General features: G+C 58.6%; 1 protein-coding gene across 1 annotated transcript; it reads left to right on the top strand.

Moving 5' to 3' along the window:
- The first annotated feature begins 310 nt into the window (after positions 1-310).
- On the top strand, positions 311-7,441 carry LOC123323825 (lysophospholipid acyltransferase 7). Its single transcript, XM_044912330.1, has 6 exons — positions 311-394; positions 504-633; positions 1,173-1,299; positions 2,904-3,063; positions 5,029-5,389; positions 7,195-7,441. The coding sequence occupies exons 1-6, from the start codon at positions 319-321 to the stop codon at positions 7,373-7,375; spliced, it is 1,035 nt and encodes a 344-aa protein (XP_044768265.1). The 5' UTR covers positions 311-318; the 3' UTR covers positions 7,376-7,441.
- Positions 7,442-9,752: the final 2,311 nt, after the last annotated feature.

The following is a 9,752-nucleotide window of genomic DNA, read 5'->3' as shown; positions in this document are numbered from 1 at the left end:
TGGGGGGAGTAGCTTTGATTTCTGCGATCGCAGAGAGGGGTTGAGAGGTTGGGATTCCTGGGTTCTCACAGGATAAGAGGACTGGTGGCCTGGGTTCTCAGAAAAGCGGGGCTGGGGGTGGATTCCTTTATCCTGGAAGGAGGAAGGTTCTGGAGGTCCGGAATCCCCTGTTCTCAGAGGAGAGGAGCAGAGGGTAGGACTTCATGATCCTCAACAACTGGGGACTAGGGGGAGAGGATTCCTGAATCCTCCAAGGGGAAAGAGCTGAAGGACGGACTCTTGGGTTCTTACTACAAACCTCTGCCCCTCCCCCAGACCATGTCGCCTGAAGAGTGGACTTATCTAGTGGTTCTTCTTATCTCCATCCCCATCGGCTTCCTCTTTAAGAAAGCTGGTGAGTCAGGTTCCCTCCCTAGTGGAAAATTGGGGGGGGGGCGTGGGGGAGACTGGGCAAGGGGACTCCCTGGAAGGTTCCAGGCTTATGCTGTCCCTTCTCCCTGCAGGACCTGGGCTGAAGAGATGGGGGGCAGCAGCTGTGGGCCTGGGGCTCACCTTGTTCACCTGTGGCCCCCACACTTTGCATTCTCTGATCACCATCCTTGGGACCTGGGCCCTCATCCAGGCCCAGCCCTGGTGAGGATTTGGTGGGGGGGGCGTGGGGAGGGGGGAAACAGAGGGGAAGGAGGAAGCAACCTGTTTCCTCCTTGGGTCTGTCTCCCTTTCTGCCTTTGTCTCTGAGTGTCTCTTGTTAATCTCTGAATTCTCTGTGTCGTTTGGCCTGTTTTTCTTTTTTTTTTTCCCCTCTTCTGCCTTTTCTTCTGGGTCTCGTCCCTGTGTGTTTGACCTGTTCCTTGATGTCCAAATCGTGTATTCAGGAGAAAGGAGGACTTGCACCGGCCCTGCCACCGTTCGTGTTTCTGTTACGTCTCTCTCCCTCCCTTTTGCTTGCCTCCCACAGAAAAAACGGAGGACTGGAGGGTTTTCACCCGAAAGCTTCTCTTGAGCCTTCCTTCTTCTGTGTCGTGGTGCATTTCTGTGTGGCTGCACCCCTTCTTCCACGGTCACTCTCCCATTTTCTGTGGGCGGTGTGGGAGGGTCTGTAGCTAGAATCTGGGGGAGGTGGAGGCCAGGGCCCTGTAGCCAGCGCAGCTGGCCTTCTGCCTTTGCCCCAGCTCCTGCCATGCCCTCGCCCTCGCCTGGACTTTCTCCTACCTCCTGTTCTTCCGCGCACTAAGCCTGCTGGGCCTGCCCACTCCCACGCCCTTCACCAATGCCGTCCAGCTGCTGCTCACGCTGAAGGTCAGACTCCCCTCCAGCCCTCCCTTTGTGCTGCCTGAACTCCCCATCCTCACCTCCTCCTCCCGCCCACTCCCATGGGGAGTAGGGAGGTGGGCTTTTATCTCCCACGCATCCCAGGGGTGGGACTTCACCTCTCAGCTATTCTCTGGGGTAAAGAAGTACATACCGCCCCCTAGCCCCGTAGTGTAACCGTCGGCGTCCTTTGGTGTGTGCAGTGTGCCAGAGCGTGAGCTAAGTGCTTCACCAGCGTGTTCTTGAGGAGCGTGTGTTGGTCGCAAGCCATTTATCAAAGTAGGAAAAACAGCTTTGGAGAGAAGGCACTTATCTAAGGGCACAAAACCAGGAACGCCTGTGTCTGGCTCTGTATCACCTGGGAAGATGTGTGAAAGCAGATCCAAGACCCACCCCAGACCGAAAAGTCAGGAGCTCCTGGGTGCTGAGCTCCAGGACAGTCACGCGAGGTAGTGAACCAGGTCTCGTCGGCATCCTGGCTTCTCCGCGGGAAGGCGGGGACAGGCCAGAGTGGGTTAGCCAAGAGCTGGAGGAAGAGCCTTTCAGGATGTGGGAGCAGGCCTGTGCTAGCCCCAGCGAGTGTTCATCAGGAGAAGGAAGGGGGACAGGGCCACGGTGAGGGCTCTGCGCTTCCCATGGGGCCCAGGACCCACCGGAAGTGGTGGTTTGGTTTGTTGCCAGAAGAAAGAAAAGTGACCAGGTTTACATGTCTGGAAATACGCTCTGGATGCTGATGGAATTGCCACGGGAAGGGCAAGAAGAGTGAGGATGGCCTCCTTGATCAGAGGTCTGCTGACAAGCAGTGGCGGCTTGATAGTCAGAACTCTAGCAGGAGATCCTGCATTGGGGGTGATTTGAGGAGCCAGAGGGGACAGTGCGGGAATCCTGGACCAGCAGCCGGGGAGCCCCCACCTTGAGAAGATCAGTCGACGGGCACAGTCAACCCCAGGTGATCTTACAAGGGAAGGAAAGCCCAGCCCTCACGCCTGCCTGCCCCCTCTCCGCCTGGGGCTCTTAATCGGCAGGACCCGATCGATCGATCGATCGGCAGGACCCTGGGGGAAGCTGGAAGCCGGGCTGAGGCCTGCTGCTGCAGGCTCGGCCCAGGGTCTGCGGAGAAGGGTAGAGAGCAGGTGTCGGGGCGGGCAGGCCACACACATTCAGCCCCGGGAGGGGGGAGGCAACACAAAAGTGACAGACTCCGAGACCTACGGGATTGGATTTGGGGAATAAGGAAGGTTTCTGTCCTGAGCGATTAATTGGCTGCTGGTGGCATTTGCTGAGGAGACAGGCTGGAAGAGGCCCCGCTGTGGGGAGTGTGGGTGATACCGTGTTCCCCTCTGGAACCCCGTAGGCACCTGACTACTAATGACAGAAGGCTTCTTGAGGGATTTGGGGGTTGGAGGGAGGAGCCCAGTCCGGGGTATGGTTTGGAGACCATGAGAGCGTGAGCGGTATCAAGCTGCGGGCTGCAGAACCCAGAAGGGGGAGCACCGAGGTGGAAGGGCCCAGGAGGGAGGGTTGGCGGGCAAGAAGCTGCTACCCTGCCTCTGCTGTCTGATCTGCGCCCTGCCCTCGCCCCTTCCTCCCAGCTGGTGAGTCTGGCCAGTGAAGTTCAGGACCTGCACTTGGCCCAGAGGAAGGAAATGGCCTCCGGCTTCAGCAAGGGGCCCAGCCTGGGGCTCCTGCCCGACGTTCCGTCCCTGATGGAGACGCTCAGCTACAGCTACTGCTATGTGGGAATCATGACAGGTGAGTGTGCCTGCACCCCCAGGCCTGCCTCCTGCGCCTCGTCACCCTGTCTCCACCGCGCACCCCGGGGTCTGTGCCCACTCAGAGTCCTGCCTCCACGCCGGCATCTGCTGCTCTAAGGCGAGCATCGCGGCCTGGCTCTAGCTCGGACTCTCCCACGGCTCCCCCAGAGGACAGACAGACTGTTCTCGGCCTCAGGGATTCCTGTGGCTTCTCGGGAGCACAGGCGATGAAGCAGAAAGGCCTGCACAACCCTGATGTTTCTGCCACCAGGGAACAAATGTTCACGTTCTGTTCCCACTTTTGCCTCAGGGAGTATTTTTCACTCACTTCGACCTCCCAGAAGGCTCTCCTTTTGATGGCAGCTTTACCGAACTGTAATCGATACTCACCCACTGAAAACTACATCCCATTCGCTAGTTTTCAGTGTAGTTGCGGAGTCGTGCAACCACCACCACCATGTCATTGTGGGGCAATTGCGTCCCCCCACGAGGAAACCTGGGCTGTCCCGCCATCATCCCTCCAACCTCCATCTGCCCCAGTCCCAGGACACCACCAGTTGGCTTCCTGTCTCTCTAGATTGGCCCTTTCTGATCATTTACGGATGGGATCCTACTCTCTCTGGTCTTGTGTGACCTGGGAGGCTGTCACTTCTGTTCATCCCACTGCCCCCTCCCCCGGCCAGGTCATCACCATATCTCAGGTGCTACAACTGTGCCCCGTTCTCCATCAGTGACCCCCTGCAGTGCCTGCCCTGCTTGGGGCGGGGGTGGGGGGGCCAAGGGAAACCATATTCCAGCACTTCCAGCCCATGGTGGTTTCCTAGCTCTTCGAACAGAACCCCCAGTCCTCAGTGCCTGCAAGGCCAGGAACCCGGCCCCTGCGACCCTCTGACTTCTCACACCACCCTCTTCCTCCCCAGAAGCACTGCGCTGCCTCCTCCCTCATGCAGAGCTCACCCCCTGGCCCTCGAGGCCTGGCTCATCCGTCCCCATCTTTCTTAGGGACTTGTCTCCGTAGCCCGCTCTTCTCCAGGTCTTTGTTCCTCTTGATCTGGCTGGCTGTCCTCTTTCTTTCTCTGAGTCCTGTGAACTTCTAGTTAGTTAACATACAGTGCAATATTGGTTTCTGGAGCAGAATTCAGTGATTCATCCCTTACATACAACACCCGGTGCTCATCCCAGCAAGTGCCCTCCTTAATGCCCATCCCCCATCCAGCCCATTCCCCCACCCACCTCCGTCCATCACCCCTCAGTTTGTCCTCTATCATTAAGAGTCTCTTACGGTTTTCTTCTCTCCTGTTCTCCCCCTTCTCCTGTGTTCATCTCTTTTGTTTCCTAAATTCCACATGAGTGACATCACATGGTGTTTGTCTTTCTCTGACTTACTTTGCTCAGCATAATACTCTCTAGCTCCATCTGCGTTGTTGCAAATAGCAAGATTTCATTCTTTTTGATGGCTGAGTAATACTCCATTGTGTATATACAGCACACTTAAAATTGTATTTTTAAGTAACCTCCACACCCAGTGCGCACGCAACGTGTGGCTTGAACTCAGGACCCCTAAGATCAAGAGCCTACCAACTCACTGGCTTCTTGTCCCTTTCTGTCTGAGCCTCCCTCCCCTGTTCCGGGTTTCATACCCTCACCCCCTCCCAGCTCTGCAGTCTCAGGCCCCTGGCCTCCAGACCCCAAGCTGTGGCCACCCTCCTAGCCCGTTGGAGTCTGACCAGCTGCCCCCTCCCCAAGTCTCCACTCCTCCCCCTGCCCTCCCCAAGTCTCTGCTTTCCCCCCCAGCTCCCCAGTCTCAGGTCCCTCCCCAAGTCTCTGCTCCCCCCCCCCAGCTCCCCAGTCTCAGGGGAGACTGAGATCCTGGGACCATGACCTGGCCTCCAGACCCCGAGCTGTGGCCACCCTCCCAGCCCCGTGGAGTCTGACCAGCTGCCCCTCCTCCCTCCCGCCACAGGCCCGTTCTTCCGCTACCGCACGTACCTGGACTGGCTGGAGCAGCCGTTCCCGGGGGCCGTGCCCAGCCTGCGGCCCCTCCTGCGCCGGGCCTGGCCGGCCCCGCTCTTCGGGCTGCTCTTCCTGCTGTCCTCACACCTCTTCCCGCTGGAGGCCGTGCGCGAGGACGCCTTCTACGCCCGCCCGCTGCCCGCCCGCCTCTTCTACATGGTCCCCGTCTTCTTCGCCTTCCGCATGCGCTTCTACGTGGCCTGGATTGCCGCCGAGTGCGGCTGCATTGCTGCCGGCTTCGGGGCCTACCCCGTGGCCGCCAAAGCCCGGGCCGGGGGCGGCCCCACCCTCCAATGCCCACCCCCCAGCAGGTCAGGCAGTGGGAGGGAGGCTTCCCAAGACCCAGCAGGCCCCATCACCACTGGCTGGCCCTGCCCCTAGCAGGGAGGAGAGCGGGGAGCGGGGGGCGGCGTCACCACCTGTTGTCAGTGCAGTGTTGCCCCTTGGCCACCACAGCCCCCCTACCCCTGTCCTGGGGAGCGGCGCCCCCGGGACCTCCCGCTGCCCCTCGTGCTACTGCTTGTCACCTCTTGGGATGGCGGACTGCGCTCTGTTGCTAGGAGAAGGAAGGTGGTCTCTTAGCGACCATGTGCCACTCCTCTGTTGCCATGGAAGTGTCACCCCAGTAACTCGATTGTTCCTGGTTACTTGGGCTACCATCTTTGCGCTGGGCTGGGGCCCACCCTCTTTTGCTAGGGAAATGGTTCCCTAGCAACCACGGCCTGCCCCTTCCGGCCACGAGACTTGCTTTTCATTGCTATGTAAATGGAGCCCCTTAGACTGGCCTTTGTTGCTGGAAGCCAGCACCCCCCCCCCCCAACCATGGGATGTCCTGGCAGCCTGGACCGTCTAAGGAAAGGGCATCCCTGACCCCGCTGCCCTCCAGCTGAGGGGACACCACTCCTAGCCACTGCGGGTCGCTTTCCTACCGTTACCAAGGGCGTACCCTGGTAAGCGTGGGTTGCCCTGCTTAGCAGTGCTACACCTCCGTCCCACCCGGTTCTTGGTTGCTAGTGGGTCCCACTGCCACTGACCAGCGGCGTCTTGTTGCTAAGGAAGTGTTGCGCCTATGTTGCTAGGGAAATGATGCTCCCAGCAACTGGGAGTGGAGTGCCCCACTGCTCCAGGCAACCAGGGGTGGCCTTCTGCCTGGGGCTAGGGCTGGGGGGAGCAGCCCAGCGATGTAAACTGTGAATTCCTCCTCGCTGCGATTGGGCCATCCCCCGGTAGTCACGGACAGCCATTCCATTAAGGGGGAAGCGCCACCCCACACGAATTTCAGCCACTGCCCTCGCAGCCACGGGTGGACCTCCAGTGACTAGACAGCGTGTCTCCCGGAAAAGGTCAGGCAGGAATTGAAGGCTTTTCTGAATCTGCTGGGCCCCACTCTTAATAGATGGTTCCGGTCCCATTATCAGAAGCCACCAGCGGTTCCGGTGGGTGCAGGGTGTTCGCCGCTGCTGGGGGTGTCGGCAACAGGGACCCAGGAACCCCCGTGCTGCTGGAGATGACACTTCTTAAACAATCATAGGGACCAGCTGCCAGGAAAGGCCTTTCCAGAAGCGTTTCTAAACATCCTAGGCCTTGTTGCTAAGGAATGCCCTTTCCCCGGCAACAGAGACGTCAAGGAGTCGCGTGGGTCTAGAACATCTCCCTGGCAACCGCAGACCCCCTCGTTATTAGGGATGCTCCTTCCCGGGCAACCACAGTGTCTTGGCGACTCAGAAGGGACCACCCTTGGGGGCTTCTCGGAAGGTAGTGAGCTTGGTTGCTAAGGAAGCGCCTTTCCCTAGCATCTGAGACCAGCGAAGGGCCAGGTTGCTAAGGACTCGTAGCTTAGCAACTGTAGCCCCCCGCAGGCGTTTCGTTGCTGCTGCAGCCCCGTCACCAAAAGGAGGAGGACCCCACTGTCGGTGAACTGCGCCCCCCAGCCGTCTTCCTCCCCGAAAGGCTCCCCCTGGGCTCCCCTCCCCTGTTGCCTAGCAAACGTGGCAGCCAGAGCTCTTGCCTGGCCGTGATCCCCTCCTGAGCGGCCGGGGCTGGGACAGGAGCCGGCGTCGCGGGGCGTGGCTGAGCTGCATGTCTGTCCCCACCCTCACCCTCCACCCCCCCCCAGTCCGGAGAAGGCGGCTTCCCTGGAGTACGACTATGAGACCATCCGCAACATCGACTGCTGCGGCACTGACTTCTGCGTGCGGGTGCGGGACGGCATGCACTACTGGAACATGACGGTGCAGTGGTGGTTGGCGCAGTATATCTACAAGAGCGCGCCCGTCCGCTCCTACGTGCTCAGGTGAGCCGGCCTGCCCTGGGCACGCACGACTACAGCTCCCGGCAGCGCCTGCGCCTGCGCGCCGGGCCTCCGCCCCTGAGGATCATGGGAGTTGTAGTTTCTTGAGGCTCTTGCCCTGCCGTGGATTCGCAGTGCTGTGGGGGTAGATCGCTCCCCTCCCGCCCCCGGGCTTCAGTTTCCACCTCTGTAAAGTCAGCCTTCTTCGAGAGAAGCAGTGTACTGAATCCTATGGACTCTGGCCAGACTTTTTGGAATCTTGGCCCTGCCCAGCTACAGAGAACCCTTAATGAGTTAGCTAACCCGTGTTTCCTCAACTCTTGAATGGGGGTAATGCTGTTACCTGCTGCGTAGGTTGATGTGAGGACGAAGCGAGATAACGAATGACGTGTCCTCACTGTGGGGCCCGCCAGGTGAGTGGTCACTGTATGTTAGCTTTTTTCCACCACTCGTCTGGTATTTCTCGAGTGGAAGCTTTGTGCCAGACGTTGTGATGTTTGCAGCCTTAGGATGTAGGACTTACTATCCTCATTTGTTTTTTTTTAGGATTTTATTTATTTATTTGACACAGAGAGACACAGCGAGAGAGGGAACACAAGCAGGGGGAGTGGCAGAGGGAGAAGCAGGCTCCCTACTGAGCAGGGAGTCCCATGTGGGGCTCGATCCCAGGACCCTGGGATCATGACCTGAGCCGAAGGCAGACGCTTAACGACTGAGCCACCCAGGTGCCCCTTACTATCCTCATTTTAAAGACAAGGAAAAGGAGGCTCAGAGAGGTTAGGTAACCTGCCGAGTGTCCCTCAGCCTTCCCAGAGCCAGCAGATGAGATCAGGATGCAGCTGACACATTCTCGTCATGAAGCCGTTCCTGATGGCCACTCGGGAGCCAGACTTACCTGGGTGCCAGGTCGGGGCCTGGCGCAGAGTGGATGTGGGGATGAGAAAGCACAGAGATGAAGCGTCACGCCAGGTGGTGGCTGTGGGCGACGGAGGGCACAGAAGGGCCAATCCTGGGATGGCGAGACCGGGCAGGAGGCAGTTTCAGGAGTGGGTCGGTTGAGGGAGCCAGAGGGGTCTAGCATCCCTGACCCCGGGGTGACTGTCACGTTCAGCTGGGGTTACTGGATAGGCCATTAGTTGTGTGACGCTGGCGCCTCAGGAGAAGGTCGGGGTAAGAAGTGGACACTTAGCATCAGCTAGAGGTGATCGGGTCAAAGTCCAGGGCGCTCCAGTGTTTACATTAGAGGTTCTCAACTGGGGGCAATTGTCCCACACTCCTGCGGGCATTCAGCGACGTTTGGAAATGTTTTTGGTCATAACTGGGAGGTCCTACTAGTATCCGGGGGTTAGGGGCTGGAGAGGCTCTTGCACATCCTGGGAGGCACGGGACAGCCCGCCTACAGCACAGAATGATCCAGCGCTGATGTAGATAGTGCTGAGATTGAGAAACCCTGGTGTGGACTAGGGACAGGGAGGAGCCAGCAAAGACAGCCCATGAGCTAGGAGGACAGTCAGGAAAGTGTTCCTTCCCAGATGGGAGCCAGGTAAACCAAGTGTTTCAAGGCCGAGGGAGGGATCTCTTGTGTCAGATGATGTCAGGAGCTTCAGTAGACGGAGGGCTGGGGCTGGGCGGGATGGGATGAGGAAATCTCCAGTTTGAGGGGAGCAGTTGGAGGGCGGAAGTGAAAGCCAGCCGGAGCGGTTGGAGGGAGGATGGAAAGGGGGAAGGGTTGAGGGGGAGCATTGTTCTTTGGAGAGCGGTCACTGCACAGAGGAGCGGCCAGACGGCCCGCAGAGCAGGGCCCAAGCCAGAGCTCAGGTGTGCCTGTGAGGAGTTGCAGGTGCCCAGGGCCAGTTCATGTGTGTCCCACTGCCCTGCTTCCCCCGTTGGGACCATCACTGAAATGCTCCCAACCCAGAGAATTCTTTCTCCACCACAGGTAGGAAAGAAAGAAAGTTTGGTTCATGAACTAGCGTTAAACCAGGCTGTGATGCACGCCGCAAGTAACCCGCTAGGGAGATGATCAAAACGGAAAGAAAGCTCACCTTTTTATAGACCCACAGACAAGGAAGAGCCCCCATCCCCACCCTGGGCCATGGTCCACGGCAGAGCCTGCTGTGATTTCTGTGTCTTCCATGGAAGTGGGGAGCAGAGCCTGAATTTGTGGGTCTTCCACAGAAAGCATGTTCGGGTTCGTAACAATAGGGAAACGTGGCTGGAGATTTCTGAGTCTTCATGAATCAGAAATTATACTGATCCCCCAAAAGAAGTGGCCAGGGACTTGGGTTCATGGGTCTTAAGGAAAGATGTGATAAGGGGATTAATTGGGTTCCTGAAGAGAGAATAGTGACTCCTGGGTCTGAGGGAGGAGGGCTGGGGCCTGG

Source organism: Neomonachus schauinslandi, unplaced genomic scaffold (assembly GCF_002201575.2).
Source record: "Neomonachus schauinslandi unplaced genomic scaffold, ASM220157v2 HiC_scaffold_1236, whole genome shotgun sequence".
NCBI lineage: Eukaryota > Metazoa > Chordata > Mammalia > Carnivora > Phocidae > Neomonachus > Neomonachus schauinslandi.
The sequence above is the reverse complement of the archived record's forward strand: the minus strand, read 5'-3'. Positions and strand labels throughout refer to the sequence as shown.